This window comes from Gopherus evgoodei, chromosome 8 (assembly GCF_007399415.2).
Source record: "Gopherus evgoodei ecotype Sinaloan lineage chromosome 8, rGopEvg1_v1.p, whole genome shotgun sequence".
In the NCBI taxonomy this organism is placed as follows: Eukaryota; Metazoa; Chordata; order Testudines; family Testudinidae; genus Gopherus; species Gopherus evgoodei.
The window spans coordinates 35160217-35187285 of record NC_044329.1 but is presented as its reverse complement, the minus strand read 5'-3'; the positions used below and the strand labels follow the sequence as shown (position 1 = coordinate 35187285).

Below are 27069 nucleotides of genomic sequence, written 5' to 3'. Positions count from 1 at the left end.
GGTTTGGGTTTTGTAGTTTCGGTATCTGAGTGTTGCTCTTTTAAGACTTCTGAAAGCATGCGCTACACCTTGTCTCCCTCAGATTTTGGAAGGCACTTCTGATTCTTAAACCTTGGAGTTGAGAGTTGTAGCTATTTTTAGAAATCTCACATTGGTATCTTTGCATTTTGTCAAATCTGCTGTGAAAGTATTCTTAAAAACAAACCTGCTGAGTCATCATCCGAAACGGCTATAACATGAAATATATGACAGAATGCAGGTAAAACAGAGCCGAAGACACACAGTTCTCCCCCAAAGAGATCAGTCAGAAATTTAATTAAAGCATTATTTTTTTAACGAGCATCATCAGCATGGAAGCATATCCTCTGGAATGCTGGCTGAAGCATGAAGAGGCATATGAATATTTAGCATATCTGGCACATAAATACCTTGCAATGCCAGCTACAAAAGTGCCATATGCACGCCTGCTCTCACTTTCAGGTTACATTGTAAATAAGAAACAGGCAGTAGCATCTCTTGTAAATGTAAACAAACTTGTTTGTCTTAGTGATTGGCTGATCAAGAAGTAGGACTGAGTGGACTTGTAGGTGCTAAAATTTTACATTGTTTTGTTTTTGAGAGCGGTTATATAATAAAAAAATCTACGTTTGTAAATTGCACTTTCATGATGGAGATTGCACTATAATACTTGTATGAGGTGGACTGAAAAAATACCATTTCTTTTATCATTTTTAAAAGTGCAAATATTTGTAATAAAAATAATATAGTGAGCACTGTACACTTTGTATTCTATGTTGTAATAACAATCACTATATTTGAAAATGTAGAAAAACATCCAAAATATTTAATACATTTCAATTGGTATTCTATTGTTTAACAGTGCGATTAATCACGATTAATTTTTTTGAGTTAATTACATGAGTTATCTTCAATTAATTGACAGCCCTACTTTGAATAGAAATTCTGCACAGACAGGTTTTATGAAATTGAACCCTTATTCTTGTAAGTTGCACTAATATGTTTGTATCCATTTACCTTTGTAGTTGTATGCAGTTTGAACCCATACATCAGTATTGAGCACTGTGTTTATTCCTACCTGTATTGGACAACAATTTTGTTGCTTCCAGCACCTTTTCTGTGTAGACTCCAGGTTCATAGTTATCCATTTCGGAAGTTACAACATGAATGACCCTAGCTGCACGTCCACGAATTGCACCAGCTGTTCGGTCTAAACCATCAACATCTTTTTCTTGGAGAGCAATGACACATTTGTTTACATCTTCTAAAATATGATTCTCTGGTGGCAAAAGAAGAAGTATTTAGACATGAACATTTTCCTTTCGCGTGTGCGTGTGTGTGTGTGTAAGTAACACCTCCCAAAAAGACCGTTTTTCAGCACATGAAGTTTCAATACCTTCTCTTTAAAATAAGCTCCAACCATACTTTCTGAAGCATTAACTATGTTTTAAACCAAGTTTGTTGCCATCAGTGGGCAGATGCCTCTCCAAACTGGCTGTCAAAATCCTAGTTCACATACTATGTGGAATCCAAATGTATCCCAATCCTAGGGCTTGGTTCTATCAACACAAGAGTTGAGAGTTCAGTTCATGTCTACCCAGCCTTGTTTGCTCTGAGATTCCTTCCTCTGGACTGCAGTAGTCCACATCCTTTCCACTTGCCTTGTATGTGGATGGGATAATGAACCATCTTGCCTCTGACTCATCCAACCCTTTTAATTTTCTAACAGGATCAACATCTCTTAACAGGATGAGGCATTTCTAGTATACGTAAACAGCTTTGGCCAATCCTGCTATACAAGTCTAGAAATACAAATCACAACTTTACTACATTAGATCATCAAATAATTAATCCCCATCCTATTTTGAAATTAGACAATCAAATGGAACAGTATCTGGAAGATGTCGCTTTCAGGCTCCTTCATTCTTTCAAAAAACCCTCAGAGTAATGCATACCAGAGTTATGAATTGACCAGTCAACCACACACCTCATTTGGAACCAGAAGTACACAATCAGGCAGCAGCAGAGACAAAAAAAGAGCAAATACAGTACAGTACTGTGTTAAACAAACTAAAGGGAAAAAGTTTAAAGAAAGATTTGACAAGTTAAGGAAAAAGGTTCTGTGCGGTTTCATTTAAATTAAGATGGTTAAAAGCAGCATTTTTCTTCTGCATAATATAGCTTTGAAACTTTACTAAGTTAATGTTTAGTTGTAAACTTTTGAAACAACAACCATAATGTTTTGTTCAGAGTTATGAACAGCCTCCATTCCTGAGGTGTTTGTAACTACCGTAGATGATATTTACTGGTTCATAAGAGACAGAAAATACTCCAGTTTTGTGATTTTTGAATTTGCTTTTAAAGTAAGGAATCAGATTAACATTATTAAATGAGAAAGTTACAAAATGCTCAAAGAAAAAAATAGTGAAACATGCAGTTACTACTCCTGAGGGAATTCTGCGCCCCAAAAATAAAAATTCTGCACACAATATTTTAAATTTCTGCAAAATGCTGCAAATTTTATTTGTCAATAAATGCGTAGGCTTCAAGGTGGCAATGGGAAGCACAGGACACTGGCTGCATGCAGGTGGGAGATCACCCTGCAGCCCTTCCTGTCTCCCCTCCTCCCCCTAGACAGAGACTCAGCAGTGATGCTGCACCCATGACACAGCACAAGGGCCAGGCCTGCCCCAGAAACACCCTGAGGCCCTGTCCCTCTGTGCTAGCTGCGGCCAGGCAGGCATAACCCAGCAGGATGCAAGCATGGGGCAATCTGGGTGAATGTGGCTCAGTGAGAGATCTGGATACACTGGGGCTCATTGGGGGATCTGGGTGCAGGGGCATTGGGGCTCTGCATGCGGCCAAGCTAAGGGTGGCTGGGGCTCAGCAGGGGAGTCTGGGTGAGGTGGAGTCCGGGTGCAGCTGGTTGGGGTTTGGTGGGGTGAGGGTTCAGGTACAGGGGGATTGATGGACCTACTTAACAGGGGAGCCCCAGCTGCTGCCAAGGGTCTGCCATTTGCTGGGTTACCGCCTCCCCCCCATCTCCATCACTCCCACATCCCCCTTCCCTATTCCATCCCTCTTACTTTCCCCACCACTTGCTCTGCACCACCACAGGCACTCACCATTGTACAAAAAACAAGGTGCCCAACACACAGACTGGGAAGACAATCAGCAATAGGACTCGGGCAGAGGCAGCTCTGTGCTCACAGAAATTTGGGGGTGGGGAGCCACAGTGACACGTGAACCCCTGTAACCTCCCACACCTCACCTCTGGGGGGAGAATGCCCCCCCAACTACACCCATGGGCCTCTGCAGTGATCTACCACCACACCATCCCCCCACAGCTGCTCTGGACACCAGAAACAAGGTGCCCGCACTGTTGGGGAGTGGGCATGTGACCACTATTATAGCTTACCTTTGCTTTCCTGTCATTTTCTGTGTAAAATCAAAGAAATCTGTGGGCAACATGAATTCTACATATGCACAGTGGCTCAGAATTCCTCCCAGGGTAAATTATAGAAGCCTAGACTGAGATTTTCAAAACTGCCTAAAATTTGGATATCCAGCTCTGAGAGTCTTAGCTCTGATGTTCTGATATTGTTAGACATCAGTTTTGTACACTTATGCCATTTTCACCTAGCATTAACATTTGAACATTGTGCTGCTAGCCAGAAAAATAACTAGCTCTGAAACACCATACTAGTAAGGCATTTCTGCCCTGTTGCTTTCTATAGGTTCAAATGTTTCCTACCACTGTCCTAATCATATTAGACTGCCAACTCACACCTGCAGAGTCCTTTCATTCTTAACATAGATCGTGAAACAGCCATTTTGCAGAATTTACCAAAGGTGAAAAGGATATTGAGTTAACTGGTAAAAGATCTGTTTAAACTAGTGGAAGAGACTTGTGCCTGGTCAACACTAAAAAGTTACACCGGGGGTTAGATTGCCTTAGAGCAGGGGTCTCAAGCTCAAATGACCATGAGAGCCACATGAGGACTAGTACATTGGCCTGAGGGCCGCATTACTGACACCTCCCCCCTGCCGCCCTTGGCCCCGCCCCCACTCCATTCCTTCCATGAAGCCCCACCCCTGCTCCGCCTGTTTCCAACCCTTCCCCCATTCCATCCCCTTCCCCAAAATCCGCACCCCAACTCTGCCCCCTCAGGGTGCAGGAGAGGTGTGGGGTGTGATGGGCTCAGGGCAGGGAGTTGGGTGTGGGTTGCAGGAGGGATGAAGGGTGCAGCAGGGGATCAGAGCAGAGGATCAGGATGCAGCAGGGGTGCAGCGGGGTCTCAGGGCTGTGGGTTGAGGTGCAGAAAGGGTGCAGGGTGTGGCAGGGGGCTCAGGGCGAAGGAGGCATGTGGCAGGGGGTCAGGGTGCAGGATATGGCAGGGGCTCAGGGCAGTGGTTTGGGGTGCAGGAGGGATTTGGCAGGGGGTCGGGGTACAGGGTGAAGCAAGGGGCTCAGGGTAGGGGGTTTGACTGCAGGAAGGTCTCAGGGGGGTGGGCTCTGGTTCGGCCTGCACCAGGGGCAGGGCAGGCTCCCTGCCTGCCTGCCCTGTCCCCATGCCACTCCGGGAAGCAGCTGGAACGTGGGGGAGGAAGGGCACAGGGGTGTGTATTGCTATTGCTTCAAGCACCGCCCCCAGCATCTCCCATTGGCTGGGAACGGGGAACCGCGGCAATGGGAGCTGCTGGAGGCGATGCCTGAAGCAACAGCAACACACACCCCTGTGCCTCTCTTCCCCCACGTTCTTTGCGCTTCCCGGAGCAGCATGGGGGCAGGGCAGGCCGTCAGAGAGCGCCAGGCCAGAGCCACTCTAGGTAAATGCTGGGGGAGGGTGGTGGGACTGCGAGGAGCTCGCGGACTGCAGAAAATAACCTCGTGGGCCGCGTGTTTGAGACTCCTGGCTTAGACATAAGAACAGTTCACTCTGGATGAGGCCAGTGGTCCATTTAGCTCAGTATCCTGTCTTCCAACAGTAGTCAATGCCAGAAGGGAATGAACAGAACAGAGCAATTTATCAAGTGACCATCCCTTGTCATCCAGTCCCAGCTTTTGTCAATCAGAGGCTAGGGACACCCAGAGCTTGGGGCTGTATCCCTGACCATCTTGGCTAACAGCCACTGATGGACCTATCGTCCAGGAAATTATCTTGTTCTTTTACTGAACCCAGTTATAGACTTAGCCTTCAAAACATCTCCTGGCAACTAGTTCCACAGGGTGACTATGCATTGTGTGAAGAAGTATTGCTTTTTGTTTGTTTTAAACCATCTGCCTATTAATTTTATTGGGTGGTCCTTGGTTCTTCTGTTATAAGGGGTAAACTTCCTTATTTACTTTCTTCCCACCTTTATGATTTTATAGACCTCTATCATATTCCCCCTTAGTTGTCCCCTCCCCACAAGATGAACAATCAGTCTTTCTGTGGAAGTTGTTTCAGACCCCCAATCATTTTTGTTGCCTCTCTGTACTTTTTCCAATTCCATTATATATTTTTTAGTTGGGGCGATTAGAACTGCACACAGTATTCAAGGTGTGGGCATACTTAGATTTATAGAGTGGCACTATGATATTTTCTGTCTTATTATCTATCCCCTTACTAATGGTTCCTAACATTGTTTGCTCTTTTGACTGTCGCTGCACACTGAGTGGATGTTTTCAGAGAACTATTCACAATGACTCCAAGATCTCTTTCTTGAGTGGTAATAGCTAATTTAGAACCCATTATTTTGTATGCGTAGTTGGGATTATGTTTTCCAATGTGCATTACTTTGAAATTCAGTGTTGATAAATGTAGTCATTTTGTTGTCCAGTCACCCAGTTTTGAGAGTTTTGTAACTCTTCAATTGACCTACCTACCTACCAACCACCTCTAGGGGAGGTGGATTACCTAAACCAATTACCTACCCCTCCTAGCATAGACCAGGGGTAGGCAATCTATGGCACGGGTGCCAAAGGCAGCACACAAGCTGATTTTCAGTGGCACTCACACTGCTCGGGTTCTGGCCACCAGTCAGGGGGGCTCTGCATTTTAATTTAATTTTAAATGAAGCTTAACCATTTTAAAAACCTTATTTACTTTACATACAACAATAGTTTAGTTATATATTATAGACGTCTAGAAAGACCTTCTAAAAATGTTAGAATGTATTACTGGCACGCAAAACCTTAAATTAGCGTGAATACATGAAAACTTGGCACACCGCTTATGAAATGTTGCCGATCCCTGGCATAGATAATGCCTACAACTGAAGTGTTACAGTGGCGCAGCTTCTACACTTTTCAAGTGGAGGCACTGGAACAATAATTAAACTTATATAAGATTAGCAAAGCCAGGTATCACGTTTCAAGAGGTTCTTGAAGCATCATGAGCAAAATTCTGCCTCACTTATACTTGAGTATTTCACAAGCAACTGGGGTTGCACAAGTTCAGCGGAGGGCAGAATTTGGCTGGAAGAGTGGAAAGTGTGTTCATTAGTATTTGAAAATTCAGTGAACAGATATGTGTTACAGGAGAGCCAGCAAAGAGAAAATGTAATACAAATATTTAAAGAAGTAGAGACAGAGAGCTTGGAAGTGAAAACAGTAGAAAAAGCTGCAATATCAGAACAAAATCTATACTGTTCATTGCTCAAAGTTCCTCAAAGAATAAAATTACGCCAGACACCGCTTCAAGCCTCTATGGTGACATAAACCTTACTGAACTAAGTGAATGATGACTTCATTGCCCTGTGACCACTTTTACAACAGTTACAGAAATACAAGGTGCTCAGTGGAACCCTGATGCAGAGGGTGTTCCCAGGCATGGGTTGGTATTGATAGCCAAGATAATCTTGAGCTGCTAGTTATTCTCCAGCTGGATAAGAACATAGCATAGTGGCAACAAAATTAGTTGTCTACAAAAAAAGTACTTGGGAGTATTGGTGAGTTAAGTATACACTTGTTTTTGTGAGCCACACTTTCACTACCTGAAATGAACACTTGTCAATCTCCTATTTAGTGTGCCAGCTTCACACTGAGCAGAACAATTAACTGCCCTGCTAGATACACTGTAGAACAGTCCTTTAACATTCAATTTATGTCTATTGCCAGAAGACTTTTTGTAACCATTTAATGACCCCAAATAAACTATATCTATCACTAATTTATCCAAAAAGGTTTGAAACGTTAGCTAGTATGTAAGCTAGAAAGTGTAAACAGATAAAGTAAACTGCTTTTATATGGAAAGTTTGTAAAAGTTAAAATCAAATTTGAAGTCTTATCACTTTGCTGCAAATCAAATCTATCTCCTTAAGAATTCATTGAATACAAATACAAGGTCCATTTGCTGATGCTCTCAATCATCTCCAATACCCTCAAGTTCCAGTATTTCAAAAACATTCTGTGCTAAGAGCATAATTGAGGTAATCTGTTTCTCTTTGTTCAGACAGTCACTGCTCTTGAGAAAGGTACCTAACATTTCTTGTTACTAGGGTGCCAGATGTCCTGATTTTATAGGGATAGTCCTGATATTTGGGGCTTTTTCTTATATAGGCTCCTATTACCTCCCACCCCCGGTCCTGATTTTTCACACTTGCTATCTGGTCACCCTATTAGTGACTCACCAAGATCAGCAAAGACCCTGAAATCTTTCAGAATAATTAAATTTAGTGAGCTAACAATACAGTCTACTTCTCCTATAGTTTAATACCAGTCTCTCTGGGGTGAGATGTTGGGAGGGAATAGGCCATAGTCAACTATTTCTGCAATTTGAGAACTTTTCCAAGCACATTTACAATTGAAACATGCTGGGATGCCTTATAAAGAAGGATGTTGCACAGCCCTGACAATTTTTATAATTTGTTTATATTAACTGGCACATTCCAAACAGGCCATAAACATGATACCATCATTACTTATTCTAAAAACAAGTATCCTTACCCAGAACTATGCGCCTCTGTTGCTGTGCAATTTCAACTACCAATACTGTAACAACCATGGAGATGTAAGATGTAGAGCCCCATGGTATTCAATTGCCTTGCAAGCGACTATGAGCTCATCCCAAAGACAAGGTTGGTATTAAAAGTATAGGATGTCAGAATGCAAACATTTACTGTAAACTCCCTTTTAAAATTAGAACTTCAAGTTCTCTCCTACAGTTCCTACATAACTGATCTCCATGAACATCTTTTGAATACTGGTACTTTCACAGCATTTGAGATGCTCAGTCTGTTTGTACAAGGAAAATTGGATCCCTAATTCTCCACTGGTAGCAGCAAATTATAGTCATCAGGACTCAGGTGTTTACATGGAGGTAAAAATGCCTGCATTATGTCTATACTGTAACCGCTGGTGGAGCTGCACTGGTGAATTATGGATTTTAGTTCATTATTGTAGACAAATGACTCAGCAAGTATTTGAGACATCTGGTACATAAAGAATACATTTACCAAACTCTTTCAAAAGAAAATTTCAATTTATCGTAATAGGATAAAGAATTTCATTTTGACGAACAATTTTTTGTGTGTCATTTACTGCACCTATTAGTTTGTGTTTACACACTGAGAACAATTTTTATGAGGCAAATTAAATGGATTTTTTTTTTGTTAATTCATAGCTAATTTGCACTTAATATTTATTTTCTATTTCTTTTATCTGTTCATACACAGAGTCTTTAGTGGCTAAAGTGATGATAATGTGTGTCCAAGCCAAGTCTCTGAACGAGAGTAAAGATAAGGAGACTGGATCAGGGAGCAATTCCACATAACCATTTTAGCATCTCTAATGTGCATACCAATTTACAAACGTTAAACATCTTTTACCATTTATGAATTGCTGTATCTGTCAAATTATACATCGGAAAAAATATATTTACACTATATGGTACCCATTGAAGTTAATCTGCTTCATATTTTATAACTCAACCATGTCTTGCTCTAGGGCTGGTCTACACTACGGGGGAAAATCGATCTTAGATACGCAACTTCAGCTACCTGAATAATGTAGCTGAAGTCGAAGTATCTAAGATCGAATTACTCACCGCCCTCACGGCGCGGGATCGATGTCTGCGGCTCCCCCTGTCGATTCCACAACTCCGTTCAGGTTGGTGGAGTTACAGAATCGATATAAGCGTGTTCGGGGATCGATATATCGCGTCTAGATGAGACGTGATATATTGATCCCCGAGCAATCGATTGCTACCCGCCGATACGGCGAGTAGTGAACATGTACCCCCAGTTGCATCAATAGCCCACACTTCACATTTTCACACCTTAACACCACTGAACTTGCATGCTTACTTGCTTTATATATATATATTATATAATCACATTGATTCAACATTCCATAAAAACTAGATAGTCCCCTGGGGGGAGGGATAGCTCAATGGTTCGAGCATTGGCCTGCTTAACCCAGGGTTGTGAGTTCAATCCTTGAAGCCATTTGGGGAACTGGGATAAAAATCTGGGGATTGGTCCTGCTTTGAGCAGGAGGTTGGACTAGATGACCTCCTGAGGTCCCTTCCAACCCTAATATTCTATGATTCTCCAAAAAGGTGGAGAAAAATAATTTCTAGACTATTGGAACAACTGCTGATTTCCTGAAATAAACCCCCATATACAGCTGATTGCCTCTTTGCAAGTAGGGAACTATATTGCTACCTGAAACAGCCAGGAAGTCATCGATGGAAGTGATGTCATCTACAGCATCTGTCAATACACGGACTTGCTTTTCCCATAGCTCTTTGAAGAGATCCATGTTTTCTTGTGCTAGTTTACTTTGTGGTTTTGCAGCAAGAGCCACGCAACATTGATACCTGTAAATGTGTTATATGTTCAGAATTTACTCTTTTTATTTCATGCAATTAAATCAGTAAGTTACATTCAGTCTGACAGCCATCAGAGATGGGCTAATAAAATATCTGTTAACTATCTGTTTAATTCAGCCATAATCATGTCCAGTTTGTGTTCACTTCCATGTATATCATGAGCAGTTAATTTTACATGCATGTATACTTGAAGAAAGTTGAAGCTAGCTTGTTTGATTATTCAGACCATATTCCTGAAGAAGTTGTGCTAAAAAAAATTCTGCACACAATATTTTAAAATTCAGCAAAATGCTGCAAATTTTATCTGTCAGTAAATAAATGTGGATGCTCCAGCATGGCAGTAGGGAGCACAGGCCACTGGCTGCACCGGAGGTCAGAGATCATCTTGCAGCTCCCATACTCCCCAGGACAGGGACTCAGCGGTGAGGCTGCACTCGACCCTGACACAGACCCAGAAGCCTTGCTCCTCTGTGCCAGGAGCACCAGATGTGAGCAGGCAGGCTCAACCCTGCAGGATCCAAGTGTGGAGGAGCTTAGTGGGGGGGATCCAGGTGTGGGGCAATCTGGATGCAAGCAGTTCAGTGAGGGATCTGGATGCACAGGGGCTCATTGGGGGGTTCTGGGTGCAAGGGCAATGGGACTCTTCAGGGGGGTCCAGGTGAAGGTGGTTGGGGCTCAGAGGGGGTCATATGTGGGTTTCAGTGGGGTGGTCTAGGTACTGGGGTAGTAAGGCTTCGGGAGTCAAGGTGCAGCTGTTTAGGGCTCAGTGGGCTGGGGGTCCAGTGGGCCTGCTCAGCAGGAGCGCCCCAGCTGCTGCTGAGGGGACATCTGGGCGCTCACCATTGTACAGAAAATAGGGCATCCAGCACAATGGGAAAGATGACCAGCATTAGGATCCAGGCAGAGTCAGCGAGTTGTGCTTACCTGAATGGGGTAGGGGGAGGCAGTGACATGACCCACATGCCTCCGGGCATCCCCAGGCCCATATGCAGTGACTGATCTCTCTACTGGCTGTTCCAGGTGCTGGAAACAAAGTGTCTGCTGCTGCTGGGGATGGGGCATATGACCACTCTTGCAGCACTTTGCTTCCCCACAGAAAATGATGGGGAAGCAAAGAAATCCGTGGAGGGACGTGAATTCTGCACGCATGCAGTGACGCAGAATTCCCTCAGGGGTAACACCAGAAGTGGTATATTTTAGATGGGATAGGGTATGTTTGACACATCTGAAGGCAGTGTCCCCTAAATACCTTGGCCAGAACACTGACCAAGGGAATGAAATGCTCCAGAAATGGTGACATTTTCCATAATTAGAATTACACATCCGGGAATTTGATGAATTAAAAAAAAAAAAATCTACTCTGTATCCAGCCAATAAATCTTACAGCAGCCTAATTGTTCTGGGAATTAACTGTATAAGACCTTGATAGTCCAAAAATGAAAAGGCAGAAAGTTTGTTCTTGCTGTTTTATCTACTACTTCTCCCCAAAACTGCTCCACTTCTTGAATCAACCATTACAGGCTTCTTCAAGCTGCCTTCAAATTGCTTCCATCTACTAAGGAAAAAATACAATGTGACTTCAGCAATCCCAACAAGCTTAAGTTTAAATATACAGTCATACAGAGGACATTACAGGCACATATATACAAGCTATTCAGTCAATTTCTAGAGTTACTTCAGTAAGAAACATTGATCTCAGAACCTTTCCGTGATCAGCATTGCCCAAAAAGTTTATTTCCCATATTTTAGGGAAGCTAGTTGGAATTATTATTCCATCATATTGCACCAGAAGCCAAGAAGAGAAATGGAAATTACTACATCGGACACCTAAAGAAAAAACTTAGTTTAATGCACGAATAGGGTGGAGCGGTGGATAATTCCGTTCACAATACTGAATGAATGGCACATGAGATTCCTGGCCCAGTAAACAAGGTTTTTATTAAGTCTGTCTATTCAGGATATCAGTCAGCATCTAGGAATAAGGCCCATCTCCGAGACTCCAAACTGAAAACTGCTGCACGCATTAGTCATCTCCATTTTTCTGTATGCATGCGACACATGGACCCTTATGGCAGAACTTGAATGGAAATACAGGTAGTAGAGATGCAATACTTCCGTAAAATCCGGGCTTCTCCTACTTCGACTGTCACTAACAAAGAGGTCCACAACATCATCACCCAATGCACTGGATCACATGAAGACCTCCTGATGACTGTGAGGAAGTGCAAGCTGAAGTGGTACAGCCATGAGACAAGATCATCTTGCCTATCCAAGATCATCCTCCAAGAGACAGTACAGGGGAAGAGAAGAAAAGGCAGACATAAGAAGAGATGGACTGACAACATAGAAGAGTGGACAGGAATGGACTTCGCGGAGACTCAAGCACTGACACACAATCGTCAGGGGGGAGACAATTGGTTGACTGCTCATCAATGATTGTGCCCCAACGACCAATGTGGTTACGGGAGTAGTGATTATGATGATGATGATCTATTCAGGGCTGGAGACGTAAGACTAGAGAGTAGCTAACATTGTACCTATATTTAAGAATACCTCTTCTTACTGCAAATCCAGTAAGATCCAAAGCAGAGAGGAAGGAGGAGCAGAATACAGATAGACACCACACAACTCAAAGAGCTTTTAATTAGATGTAAGGAACTTCCATTTCTTCTTCGAATGCTAGTCCCTATGTGTATTCCATACACGGGCGGCAGAGAAACAGTATTCAGACTAGAGGGGAGGTGCAAATATGAAGTCAGAGAAGATACTTGAACTGTAGACCCCAAACTGGCAGCAGAGGCCCAACTAGCGCATAATGTTTTGCGAATGGACTCCAGGTTGCCAGATTCCTACTGCATTAATAGCTTAAAGCCACTTAAAAACTAGCCCACAAGTAGCCCAACTAGTCAGATAATGACAACACTGATTACAAATGAAAGAATTTAAAGAAATGTAATGTAGCTGGTAACTACTTATGTGCTTTACTTTCTGCATTTCTCTAAGTGTAGACAATGAAAAAATCCATTCTACTACTTTTAAATTCATTTAACTTTCAGTGTCCTAGTGCTCCAATGTTTGGGTTCAAAAACACTGCACAGGAATCGTTGCCCACAAACTATTTTCAGTCAGATACATAGTCTTTTTTAAAAAAGTTTTGGCCAGCAGCCACGAAGCCTTATCCCGACCTGTTCCCCAGACATTCTCAGAGGGGCAGGAGCTGGGACAAAGGGAGTGCTCTGCCCATCTGGGCACCCTGCCATCAGCCCCTATGTGGCTCTGTGCTGATAAGGAGGTTTGTGGTCCTGAGCAGCTGTGGCCAGCAGCGGCTCCATGGAGGAACAGAGACAGTACAGCTGGAAGCAACAAAGGAGGTGAAAAATCTGGGTCTAGGGGTTGATCAGAGGAGGACTGTGAGCCACCAGTATGATACAGCTATGAAAAAGTCAAATACAATCCCAGAAATGTATTCGCGAGGCATTTCCAATACAGATAAAGAAGCATTAATGCCATTGGACAAGACAATGGTAAGACCTTATTTGGAATAATGTGTACAATTCTGGTCACCCATGTTCAATATCTATTTAAACTAGAATAGGTGCAGACAAGAGCTACTGGGATGATAAGAGGAATGGAGGCTCTGTCTTATGAGAGGAGATTAAGAGCTTAGCTTGTTTAGTCTAGCAAAAAAGGCTGAGGGGGTATATGTTTGCTCTCTATAAATACATTAGGGGGTAATTTTAGGGATGGTGAAGAGCTATTTAAGCTAGACAACAATGTTGACACAAGAACAAATGGATATAAAATGACCATAAACAAGTTCAGGCTGGAAATTAGGAGGTTTCTAACCTTCAGAAGGGTGTTATTCTTTAACAGCCTCCTAATAGGAATTGAGGGGGCAAACAACTTAACTGGTTTTGAGAGCATGCTGCACAAATTGAGTGAGACTGTATGACTGGGTTGCCTGTGATGGTAGGAGAAAGGGTTCAACAATCCTGCGTCTTACTTCCAATTTATGTCTATGTTCCTAAAGCTCATGCTTCAGGATTTCAGCCAGCCACAGACAGGGGTCAGGAAGGGATTTCTCTCACCCCCACCCAATCTATTCTGGCAGTGTTCTGTTTTGGTTTTTTTAAAATCTCCTTTCTGTGAAGAATCAGGGATGGCTACAACTGGAGAAGAAACATTGCGTGGCACAGGCCAGGGCTCTGAAGTGGCATCGAGCACATCTGTTCGATGTGTGGCTGGCTTGTTCTTGTTCACACACTCAGGGTCCAACTGATCCCCATATGTGATGTCAGGAAGGATTTCCCCCCAGGTCTGATTGGCAGCGACCTTGGGTTTGTTTGTTTTGCCACCTTCCTCTGCAGCATGTGGATGTGGATCACTTGCCAGGATTATCTGGGTGTCTCATTTAATCATTTTCCTGCCGTTGCTGGAACCTCAAGCACTGACGCACCATGGTCCCTCCTGTTCTCTGCCGGGGGCACAGAAGAGTCTAGTCTCCTGAGGACTTAAATATTTTGGTTTCATTTCAGTTGCTGGGTTTAGTGTGCGACTGCTGCGTGATGCTGGTGTCCTGTGATATCTAAGAGGTCAGACTAGATGATCTACTGGTCTCCTCTGGCCTAAACTCCTGCAGCCATGATAAAAAAATAATACTGATTTTTGTTTTCAAACACAAGCTTTGGAACGAATTAACTTAAAGTTTAGCCTATACCTTTTTTCATTGTGGCTTTTTAAAGCTGTGTATCATTTCCCAAAGCTGTGAGCAAAACAGTGTAAGCAACAGATGCGCCTGCTTTTATAAAATCCATTTTTTCCACCTATCTGACTCATTCAGAAGTGTCACAATCCATTCTTTAAATATAACTCACTAATTACAGAGTGATGGTGATGTTAAACATGTTATAATGGCACTGAATGAATCAGACAGGAGAAGCAGGCTTACTTACTCAAGGGATCTTGGAAATTAGCAACGATTGGGGAAAAAATGCAGAGAAGTTATATTGGGCTAGGGAGACTAGTATGTTATGTTACTTTTTCAACCCTGAAGATTTGGGCTGAAATCCTGATTTAAGTCACAAGTGAAAATGAGCTTAATAGGTTTTGTAATGTAAACAAATAATGACAATTTAGCAAGAGTGGCAAGCTGCCTAACAGATGAAGGGCTGAAACATGGCACTGAAGGGACTGCTCTCTGTCTGGTGTGCTCAGTCCCTTGCTTTCACAAGCACAAGTTTAACTTTCCCTCCATGCTAGGAAAGTAATGAAGACAAATTTACACTTGAGTGTACTGAATACACTCATTTACTAACCTGTTATGAATATGGTTCTCTAGAATTTTGAACGTTTCTGAAGGAAACTTCCTATTGCCTAAGAAAATGGATTTCAAAGATATTTGGTTTTCCAACTTTTTTTTTTAAAACCTCACAAATGTTCAGCAATTGTTTTTAAAAGGAATAAGTTATAATTCATCATCCCACGGTATCATCATCATCCTACAGTATAGACTAAATCAGAGATTGATCACAGCTAGTGATTGTATTGGATGTGCAATAGGAAGATGCAAGGGCAGTATGTCCTGTGTTTAGGATCCTGTTATTCAGTCAAGGCTAAGTCTCAGTTGTGTTTCATCCTGGCAGATAAGATGGAAGCAGAACCTCTCTCTCTCCAAGTATCAGAGAGGTAGTGGTGTTAGTCTGGATCTGTAAAATCAGCAAAGAGTTCTGTGGCACTTTATAGACTAACAGATATATTGGAGCATGAGCTTTCGTGGGTGAATACCCACTTGGTCGAATCTGACGAAGTGGGTATTCACCCATGAACGCTCATGCTCTAATACGTCTGTTAGTGTATAAGGTGCCACAGGACTCTTTGCTGCTCTCTCTCCAAGACTCTGTACTCATGGTCTGGTACAGCAACTGCTGGATCTGTTCCCCCCTAGCCTGGATTATTTAACGAATGATCAGTCTATCAGTCAAAAAAGCAGGATCTAGACACCCACAACTCTCCAGATATGAATCTCAGTAATGAGAACCCTAGAAGGGATGGATAAAATGGGCAACCCTCCAGAAGTTCTCTCAGCCTGTATTTTGCTAGTAACCATGACTACCAAAACAGAGGCTGGTAGTGTAGAGCCTTGGAATCCTGATTTTATCCTTCTCCTAGTTCCCTTCGCAATTGCTAGCATAAAACCATACTTCAGTGAGTATTAAAACCAGTTAACATTAATGCCAGTGACACACATGCTGCTTGTATCTGCATAACGTATGCTCTGAAAAAGGAAACTGTCTTGGTAGTTTTTCCTTAGAAAAAAGTATAGCCACTAAATCTTGCACCCTGATCAGCTACCTTTCCCTGCAATGATGGAGGTGATTACGGTTAACAGAGCAGCCCCTATATTCCCTTGGATAAAGCATTTTCTCAAAAGCTACAATTTCTAACATACTAATGCTGACAAAATTGAACACAAAAAATGAACTATACAAAAACCATTCAGAAAAGACAGTCTTCCTGGAAGAAAAAAGTGATTTTGATTTTCCACATATCCCCCACAAAAGGGGAGGGCTAAGTCAGTGAAAGTGCCTCATTAAAAAGTTGAGAGGTAAGATTCTCTTTCCAACAAGCAGGTATGGCTATGAACTCATACTTGGGAAGCAGCCGGCAGCATGAGAGCAATGACAGAAAAAAGACAGATAAAGAAAACTTAAAGGAGGACTATAGGATCAGTGTGAAGTTTATGGGAAACTTCACCAGGAAGAAGCTCTGTGCCAGACTCTCTCAGCTGAAACTCTGGAATCCACCTTGTAACGTTTGACGAACATTAGTGCAGGGCCTGATAGTGGCTTCACAATTGTCTTTTACTGAGGCACATTCTGTCTCCACCCACAATGTGACTGCCAACCTCGAGTGGTATGCACAAATTCCATCTGGGCTATCAGGCCTTTAATTCTGTACATACAGTTTGTGGTCTAAGCAGAACACCGCTCATGGCTTCTTGGTTTTTTCTTTAATACACATTCTCTGGATTGATTCTAGCTGTATCAACGGGCCCTTTTCAAGCATGTGCATTTGCATTTTTAGAACACAGATAAACCTACAGAACAATAAGTCCAAGAAATCAAATGAACTTGCCATCAGCCACCCACCTCAAAGGAGAAGAAAATGGGCACACACAGGAACTGTCTGTCACTTGGGACAAAAACTGTAGATTTATTTTGGAGGGCTCGAAGAGCAAGTTAACCAGCAGGTCATAGGTTCAAGTCTTTAAACAAGGGCCGACCAGAGGATTCAGGGGGCCTGGAGCAGGGCCGGGTCTTCGGCGGGTCCCTCTCAGAGGAAAGGGCCAGCCACCGAATTGCAGCCGAAGAATGAAGAGGCAGCAGTAGAGCTGCCGCCGATCGCAGCTTATTATTATTTTTCCCGCTGCTTGCGGCGGACCTTGTACTCACTGGGCGGCGCTCTGAGGCTTCGGCAGCACTTCAATGGCGGGTCCTTCACTCACTCCGAGTCTTCCACTGCACTGAAGGACCTGGCGCTGAAAACCCGGAGCGAGTGAAGGGCCCACCACTGAACTGTTGCCAAAAACTCAGAGCAGCTCGCGGGGCAAATTGCCCCACTTCCCCCCACTCCCTGGACCCGATTTAAACCACACATGCCATAGGTTGTCTACTCCTGCTTTAAACCATGATTTGAGGACTTCAACGGCGCAGACATAGGTTAGGGGTTTGTTGCGAGAGTGGGTGGGTGAGATTCTGTGGCCTGAGTTGTGAAGGAGGTCAGAGCAGACTATCATAATGGTCCCTTCTGACCTTAAAGTCTATGACTCTACAGAGTTAACTGTTTGCTGAGCATGGGAATTAGAGGATGTGTTAGGGAACATTGCACAGAGCTGAGTAGCAATTGGAGAAGCAGTGATCAGCAGTCCTCTTTTTGGAATAACCTATGAGATAGACTTCACTTTTTTGTGCATACAGCTCTCTTTGCACAGTCTGCTTCCCCGTGGCTGGGGCCCAGCTCAAGGAGTACAGCTTTTTTGTGGCTCTGAGCCAAGTTGGCTGCTGGAAGCTGGAGATACAGTATGAAAGAGAGAACGTCAGTAGACATGGACTGAAAGATTGTGGGGGAGAAAAAATAAGGATGGAATGGAATGCTGGGGGGAGAGAAAAATCTAGTTATGTTAGTATTTGGGGACTGCAGCAATAAGAACTCAGAAGCTGTCAGTCACCGCTCCTGCAGGACGATGACAACTCCTCCCAGGGCTAATGGAGACAGACAGCTGCCTGTTTCTGCAGGGAAAGGGATCAGAGCCAAGCGTACAGGTTAGTGGAAGTGTCTAATTCAAAAAAGCTGTAATAAAGTTGGGAATTGCATTACCTCCTATCATACCTTTAGTCCCAGATTTGGACCTTAGCGTCCAAAATATGGGGGTTAGCATGAAAACCTCCAAGCTTAGTTACCAGCTTGAACCTGGTACTTGCTGCCACCACCCAAAAAATTAGAGTGTTTTGGGGCACACTGGTCCCCCTGAAAAACCTTCCCTGGGGACCCCAAGACCCAAATCCCTTGAGTCTCACAACAAAGGGAAATAATCCTTTTTCCCTTCCCCCCTCCAGGTGCTCCTGGAGAGATACACAGACACAAGCTCTGTGAATCCAAACAGAGTGACTCCCCCTCTCCGTTCCCAGTCCTGGAAACAAAAGCACTTCCCTCTTCACCCAGAGGGACTGCAAAATCAGGCTAGCAAATCCAACACACACAGTTCTCCCCCTGATTTCTTCCTCCCACCAATTCCCTGGTGAGTACAGACTCAATTTCCCTGAAATTTCTCAGTAAAGAAAACTTTAACAGGTTTTAAAAAGAAAACTTTATATAAAAAAGAAAGAAAAATACATACAAATGGTCTGTCTGTATTAAGGTGACAAATAGAGGGTTAATTGCTTAGAAGAAATATGAATAAACAGCCTTATTCAAAAAGAATACAAATCAAAGCACTCCAGCACTTATATTCATGCAAATACCAAAGAAAAGAAACCATATAACTTACTATCTGATCTCTTTGTCCTTACACTTAGAAACAGAAGATTAGAAAGCAGAAACTACTTCTCCAAAGCTCAGAGAAAGCAGGCAGACAGAAAACAATGACCTCAGACACAAAATTCCCTCCACCCAAAGTTGAAAAAATCCGGTTTCCTGATTGGTCCTCTGGTCAGGTGCTTCAGGTGAAAGAGACATTAACCCTTAGCTATCTGTTTATGACACCTCCTCACTCCCTATTTTATTAAATTCAATTTTACGGCTGCTTGACAGGAAAGAGAGTCAACGGAGAAGTGACTTTCCTGCTTTGCAATCAAAGTGACTGAAAAAGTAGTGTTCAGCTCAAGTCAAAAAAGAAAAAATGGGCTTGGGTGACAGCCAATGGTCAACATACTTACTTCTGTGAAAAAATGTGCAAAGCAAGAACAGCTTAGCCTTCCTTCTCAGATGCTTTTAACATCTGTAAAAGCGTAACTTCAGTGTTAAAATCTCTGCTTTACAGAAAATGTAGGTGGTTTACTTTAGGGTGGCAAAAAGTGTTCAAAATTTAAAACTCTGCATGCTCTAAAAGTGGACAAAGCCATCTACCATTCTGCCACCAGGACCCCTCCCCCCTTCCACAAAGGCATGCTTAACTGGTGCAAGAGATGTACATTTAATGATAATTAAGTCACTTCCATTTACATCCAACTCCAGTGTCTGAATCATGTGCAACCTTCAGTGTACTTCACTATGACTATGACTTGAGGCACTGAAATGGAAGTGCCTCACCTGGAAGCCAAATGTAAGAAACAATGAGAGGCTTTGGCTTTTCTAGATGCGCTGGCAGTGACCAGTAGAAAAGTTAAAGCTGTGAGCAAAAAGATTAATTGCTTTCATTTGTAATTCATTATCTGTCCCAATGGGCTTAGAGTAGTCAATATCTTCCCACTCACACAAGAACATTTAGTTTGGTAATGTTACAGCAGTTAAAAGGACGCTTAGGGCTTGTTTACATAAAAAAAGAAATTTACTGCTATAATTTCCCATGAAGATATACTTACTTTAGAATTAGAAAGTGCCTTTTTCTGATTTAGTTTATACTTCTTTAAAAGGCATATCCACAGGGGGTGTTATTCTGATATAACTACACCAGTAAATAAACAAGCCCTTAAATTTATGTGTGCCCCATTTAGTATAAAAACTGGAAGAACTTTTAAATAGACTTATTTATTTTTCAACATTTGTGCTGTTCCCACTTCGCATTTCACGGAGTTAGAACAATGAAGATAAACAAAACTCCCAAAGCACACCAGTCTGTTTTTAACTAGCAGCTGTTCTCATACTACAATCTACAGAGCAAGGTCTGCCCACGATAAAACATTCAGCCTTCAAACTGTAACACCTACTGCTACTTGCCACCTTGCTTTTCAGCCCCTCCTTCCCCACCCTCTCTTCTAGGCCCAGGATATCAAAATGGATATCAGCTCAGGATTCTTGTGCTGTCTTCTTGACTTCATCCCATTTGTCTCTTGCTGGTTCCCTTCTAAAACGAGTCTGCGTACGACCCCTGACCTGATCGTGGGAGGGTCGTACCTGGGATCAAACTATAAGCTCTATGTTAGGAAACGTTAAGGGGCTTAAGGAAGTGATAATAAAAACAATTAAAGCTACAATGAACAGGAACAGAAGATGTAAAAGTATTTGAAATAGGCTATGCAATAAGCTTGAGGCCTAACAGGGCCCAGCAGTTAGCAGAGTTAGCTATGACTAGTTAGCCTTGGGGCTCATCTCAACTTAAAATGCTACAGCAGCATCACTGCAGCTGCACTGCTGTAGCACTTCAGTGTAGACACTGGCAGTGCACGTAGTCTACCTTCCTAAGAGGCGGTAGCTAGGTCAACAAATGAATTCTTCCATTGACCTAGTGCTGTCTACATGGGGACTTGGGTTAATTTAACAACGCAGCTCAGTGATGTAAATTTTTCACATCCCTAACTGAGGGGATTTAACCAACCTAATTTTCTTGTGTAGACCAGGCCTAAGTGTTTGACCTAGGGCTATAAGAGTTAGCAATATGTTTCTTCGGAGAAAATACAAAACAACAAACTGATCTTAGATTTTAGGGGCTTTTTGACACACAACCATGAAGTGAAACCACATTTATATAGAGAGATGTACTGATGTAAATAACTTCCACAACCAGTCAGAACCCTCATTACTCTTCCCCGATGTAACATGTGGGCAGGAGGCTAAGACCCAATCAAATATGGTCCCAGATGTGTGGGGATTTGAAGTAGAAGCATTGTAAAAAATTGTCAGACCAACCCCTAGCTGGGACATAGGATGACAGCATCAATCCAACTTACTGTGCTTCTGCCAATTCTTTCCATCCTCACACCCTGATGGTTTCCATAAGGTTGTGATATGCACAATGCATAAGGCCATTCTGCTATATTTATCTTACTTAATTATGGTTGCAATTGTAGTTACTTGTATTTGGATACTAAACAAAGTTTTTATGTATCTAGATGTGACTCAATCTCATTTCCTATAACAAATTTCCAGGAGCTACTGAGTAAAAAACCTATTAGTGAGACTTGTGCATTTTGTACCCTGAATTAATCAAACACTACATTATCAGTTTCTATACTGTCTAGGTACATTTATTTTTGTATTTATCTTTTATTTCAGATTTTCTATTTCGACAGAAGTGCCACAGGAATACTTCAAGACTCCTGAATTAGGCACTGGAAGGGTTAGGTCAAGTATTTGGCTGCTGCATCTGGAGGAGATGCACTAGCCTTTCAAAGGGGAGGAGAAAAGAGCACGCACTGCTTGGGTAACAGTCTCTGGCACAAAGGAGGGAGGAAGCCTTCTTCCCCAAATAGGGCTAGCAGTGGGCTGGAGATGTAACCATGGGCACAATGGCAGCTGAAAAACCTGCCGCAGGGTGCATGCAATTTCTTTTTTAAAGCCATTAAATTTTTAAAGCTTTGTTTAGGATTTGCCAGTCTCTGCATGGGATTTTTCACACTAATATACTTGATATGCTGTGTCACTAGGTGTGACCAGCATATGTTACCATCTGTTTCATTAGATATCTATAAGCAATTAGTTGCTTTTCAAGCATTTCAAAAATATGAATGTAAGGATGTGGAACAGTTATTAAAAACAAGATGTTTATCTGATACAAGGGCCAATTTATTTTAAAAGTGTCACTTTACCCAGGAATTAGCTAACATCTGTTTATTAGGCCTAACTCGCTCAACTCTGTGCAGGGAGATGCAAGGTAGGCCAGGCAGGCCCGCTTGCACCATTAAAGGGCTGGCACTGACCCCACAGAAGGGCAGGTGATATCACCACCTGTCCTTTCAGGGTTTCCTTAGAGGTAGGGAAGTTTTAATACCACCAGGGCTCCTTAGGATCCCTGTCTGCAGAGGCCATAAGGAGATGTGCTGAATCAGCTCCCAGGACCCCCAACTTTTGGGTTAAGCCAGTCACCTATGACTCTCAGCAAAGTAGAGATCACAAGTGTTTTTTGTTCCTAGTGAATTTTCTGGCAGAGGGCTTTCTCCAGCAGGCTCTTTGCTGGGAAAAACTGACAACCTGGGGGAAATTTAGCCTAGTCTATATAACTAGCATTCAGATAACCATCTGCAACTGAGCTTTACCTGGGTTTATTCAAACCTCTTTCCAAAGATTAAGTGATGTGAGAATAGTCAATGTCCAGCCGCTAAATAACAGCATCACATTACAACATTGAAAAGTATCTCTAAAACTCTATTTCCTTTCAAGAGCCATACAACGTCAAGTTTCCCTATTAACTTTCTGCGCACCTACCACGTGTGCTATGCATGTTATTCTTACCAACATTTGACCACTATTAAAATCTTTTACTCAAATATCCCTAACTCAAAATGCATTTTAAAATCTCCAGAAACAGATTTTCACGTTTCTAAACAGAATTAAATTCCGGGGGGGGATTGAGTCTCTTATTGAAAGAAAGATCTAACCAACTTCCACGAATTACATTTTAGTTTTATCTTAACCAGTAGATGCTACCCAGTATCTGAGTTAGGTAGATGAGATGGAAACTGGTGTTCAGGGCTGAGAAAGGCTCAGGTGAAGGACATATTTCCAGGGTTTAGGGGAAGGCAGCAGAAGCTGGATGTCAGAAGGTGGGCTGTGGGAGTTTCCAGAAAGTGAGAATATTAGATTGCAGCAAATTAAGAGTGTGTGTGCGTGCGTGTGTGTGTGTAAGGACTTGCACAGGGGTGTGTGTGAAAGAGTTAAGTTTGCCAACCCAAGGATCAGTATAACTGTTTAAGAGCTAAGTTATTAAAAAACAAGCTAAAAAAAGTCTTTTAAGCTTCAAATCACCAAAGCAAACTCTTGTGCGAGGACGTGCTTGCCATTCTACCCAATAGTAAGTTTACAACCAATTTAAAGGCTTGGAGAAAGCACAAAACATTTACCCCAGAACGTGTGGGTCGAGTTAGTGACATTACAAAAAATCTCTGTTCCTCAAAGTCTCCAAGTTTTAAAACTTTTATGTACTGGAGGAGTACATAAAAGGATACAGCACTCTGCTGATTCAGCCCTTAGCCAGGTTCCCTCCTATCGCCTCTCCCCAAAGCCCTGGAGATTAGTTCTACAGAATGTGTAAATTATTTTCTTGTTGCCTCAAAGTCTTCACTAACATTGTAATTTTACCACCTTTAAATCAAAAGTATCTTTAAAATGCACACCAGTTCTGAGGCCTGAAGTTTGAGATGTAAACACAGTGGAAATTAAGAAAATCTTTCCATTTGTTTACCCCAGATGATCTACATTTAAAGAATTCCCATTTTTGCAGCAAGTTGTCCTTTCTTATGTTCATTTTGGTCTCATCCATTTCAGATGCAAATGGATAGAAACATAACTTTATAACCAGCACTGATTATGCACAGGAGTATTTAGAATATTGCACGATGTGCTGCTTCCTCTCCCAACATCTTTATGAAGAATGTATTATACATTTGGTTTTTAGTGCAATATGTAATTTCTGTGACTAAGGTTTTGGTTCTTTCCCCAACTTTACACCTGTCATGAACTTGTCTTTATTTTCACTATAATATAAAAGCTTGTTTGAACATGGTAGAGTACATGGATGTTTTGTGATGCTGGTCTTGAGAAGTCAGAATTGTGTTAACACATTAGCAGAAGACTCATTAATACACATCCTCACATTATGAAGAACAAATTTAGATGAGTTCAAAAGGTAATTTTTCAGGAAGAAAGATCACACTGTTCACCAGGTCTTCCACCTCCTTGGTGTGCTTAGGAATGCTCCATTCTTTATATGTAAACGACCTCTTAACGTAAGTTTTAATGTAGTTTATAAAGACATAATATATTCTAAATATAGTGCAGGGGAATTCAGCTGACCCAATATATGGTTGTCCTAATGTTTTTTCCTGAACCAATAAAGAGTTATCAATATTGCAACTGGTCTCCACTGGCTTTAAATTTGGCATTGATTAACTGGAGACTCGTACACTGGAAAGGAACATGTTAATCTACATCTGTGACTGAAATGTCATTAAGACCACCTGATTTTTGCCAATTTGTCCAGATTTAGCAAAATTTAAATTTTCCTGTTTGTAAGAAGCTTTTAAGTGAACTATCTTCTTGCTTTTAATGTAGTCAAACTGCAGGACTGAGTGCCTCTAAGCCCATATATTAAGCCAGTGGTCATTCAACTTTTTCCATCCCCCCACCCCATAATGGAACCTGTCCACACCAATCACCCACCCCTGAAAAGTGCAGTCGGGAGCACAGCCATGATTGGGGCTGAGAGCCGAGGCCAGGAATGGAGCTGAGACTCTTGCTGGGCCCAGAAGCGGAGCTGGGACCAGGTCTAGAAGCAGGGCAGTGGTAGGGGGCTGAATGGGGCTTGTGGCAGACAGGGGTTGGGTGGCTCTCCCTCCTTGCCCCCTGTGGGGCCTGGCCTGGGCCCCATCTGACATTCCTTCATGCCCCTCTAGGGGGGCGTACTCCACAGTTTGGAGATCACTGTATTAAGCTGACAGACCATTCTTTATCCATATGCAATTTTTCCCACGTTTGTCATAATCAAATACTATAGGGGGTGGGGGGCATCTTTGCACTGTGTGACTTGTATTTCCTCATTTCTATTGCACTGTTTTAGAACGGCAAGTCTGTAACAGGGGATTGACAAGTTTCAACTAATTAAGATGAAGCTATTATGATTAAACAATTGTTTGTATGGATCTGACAGGATCCCGCTGGAATTCTGTAAGAAGCAGCTGTTTAAACAGAAACGCCCTATGCTCAAAATGGTCACTACATTGCCAAGCTATTGTAAGATAATGTTAGCCAATACCTTAAACTTACTGTACACTCTTAGATTTCAGCCTTCCAGCCATACCACTGCCTTTAAAGATTCACTCTTTCCTACAACAATCATCAATGAGGTATTGATATTCCCCCCCACCCTCCCGCCCCCATCCTTTATGGTGCAGGACATTTTATAAATTATTTTGTAAACATTGATTGATCTGACTTTTGAAACCAGAGGCATAATTTTTCCAAAGAAACTAGATTTTAGTTTTACTATTTAAATAATGTTGTACAGTGATATTTATAGGTCTAAGCTCACACTGCATCTATTTGCTAAGCCAGCAGTCTGAAAGTTCTGAGGTAAGAAGCATGTCTTCCCAAGAATAAGTCTTGCCTTTAAGTCAATTGGTGTTTGCAACCTTTGCAGGGTAACTTGAGGTTCCAAACTCTAACATTTCAAAACATTGTATTTGAGGATGCTAGTATTGTGAGGTCTATTCTTGTTTAAAACAGAAGATCTGTAATCCAAAAAGACTACATTTTGCTACTGTTAGAGCAAGGGGAGGTACTACCAGGGCCCTAAAACAGCACCATGCACAACAAAACAGTTCAAAACAACCTTCCTCAATTACTCTATAGGGATCCCCAAGTTGGGTCATCCTCGCCTGGTATTAAGAAATCAATCATGGCACATGCAGCATGGCCCTAGAGAGAGCACACTGCTACCACTAATCTCTTGAAAACTGATTTGTAATTGATGGGAAATTGCATGTTGAAACATCAATTTTGTGGTCTAGGCTTCCAGATAAGACATTTCAAGGGCAAAATAAGTGCCCATTTATGTTCTATTATCTTATAGGTAAGATCAATTCAATGTTTCTAATACATGTAAGTTGTATAATACATTTCTCCTGTCCTTTACAAACAAGATTAAAATTGTCTTGTTTAAGCAATTTTCGACCTGTGACTACTGTGTTGAACTGGTTATTGGATGTTTACCGTATGAATATATTGGTGCAGCTTAACAGGAGGCTAACAGGAAGGTAAAGAATGGCTTAAGATAAGCCACTTTATGCAAACATTTGAAAGTTAAGACTAGAGACAGTGCTAGTACAGGCAAAGGTCCCAGAACACAGGAGAGCAAAAGAAACAGTCAGGTTTTAAAAAGAATCTCAGAAGAGGGGGATAGTTGCTCAGGAGAACCAGGTTGAAATGCAGGCACCTGTGGGAGTTTCTGAAGTAGCTAGGCCTGCTTAGGTTACTATCATGGGATGGTAAACCATGAGATAATATAGACATGTACCTAGAGTATATTTTAAACAGTAGGAAGAAAGCATTTAGAGAAAAAGGACTTAGACAGTAACTTTGGGTTTAAGAATGCTGTCTGATCATGGTACTTTACTAGTCAGATTCCCAAAGATTCCTGAATTCAGTCAGACCTGCTGGGCAAACACAATTGATATATAGGCTGCTGCTGCCCAGGGTCTAGTCTTAGGGTCTGTTTGAGCGCACGCGTCGCCCTCTCCCTCCCCACACCAGTTCCTTCTCAACCATTCTGAGGCTGAAGAGGGGACTCGGGGCAGTGCTGAACATCTTCAGCTGAGGACAGCGGAGAAGGAACTGAGGGGAGTGCGGGATGGACGCACGCTCAGACAAACCCAAACGACGCCATGAGACAGCAGCTGAGCGTGTGCGTCCTGACCAGGCACTGCTACCGAAGATCTCTGATCAACGGCACCAGGACGCACCATCATCTGGAGTGGAGCACCACAAGGACAGCACTCAAAGAACTGCAGAGTTCAACTCCAGGACAGGTAAAAGGCATGAGGTCTGCCATCTGACGGGTAGATTCAGACAAGTAAGGGGACAGAAGTGC

The 27069-nt window shown here is 42.4% G+C and overlaps 1 protein-coding gene and 1 long non-coding RNA gene across 2 annotated transcripts in view; one reads left to right on the top strand and one right to left on the bottom strand.

Moving 5' to 3' along the window:
• CTNNA1 (catenin alpha 1) overlaps positions 1 to 27069 on the bottom strand; it is a 220490-nt gene that overhangs the window by 22867 nt on the left and 170554 nt on the right. The window contains 2 exon segments of the mRNA XM_030574175.1: positions 1097 to 1297; positions 9667 to 9821. Coding sequence (XP_030430035.1) covers positions 1097 to 1297; positions 9667 to 9821 — 356 coding nt within the window.
• On the top strand, positions 17631 to 22039 carry LOC115656910. Its single transcript, XR_004001787.1, has 2 exons — positions 17631 to 18154; positions 21543 to 22039. It is a non-coding gene; the product is annotated as an uncharacterized LOC115656910 (long non-coding RNA).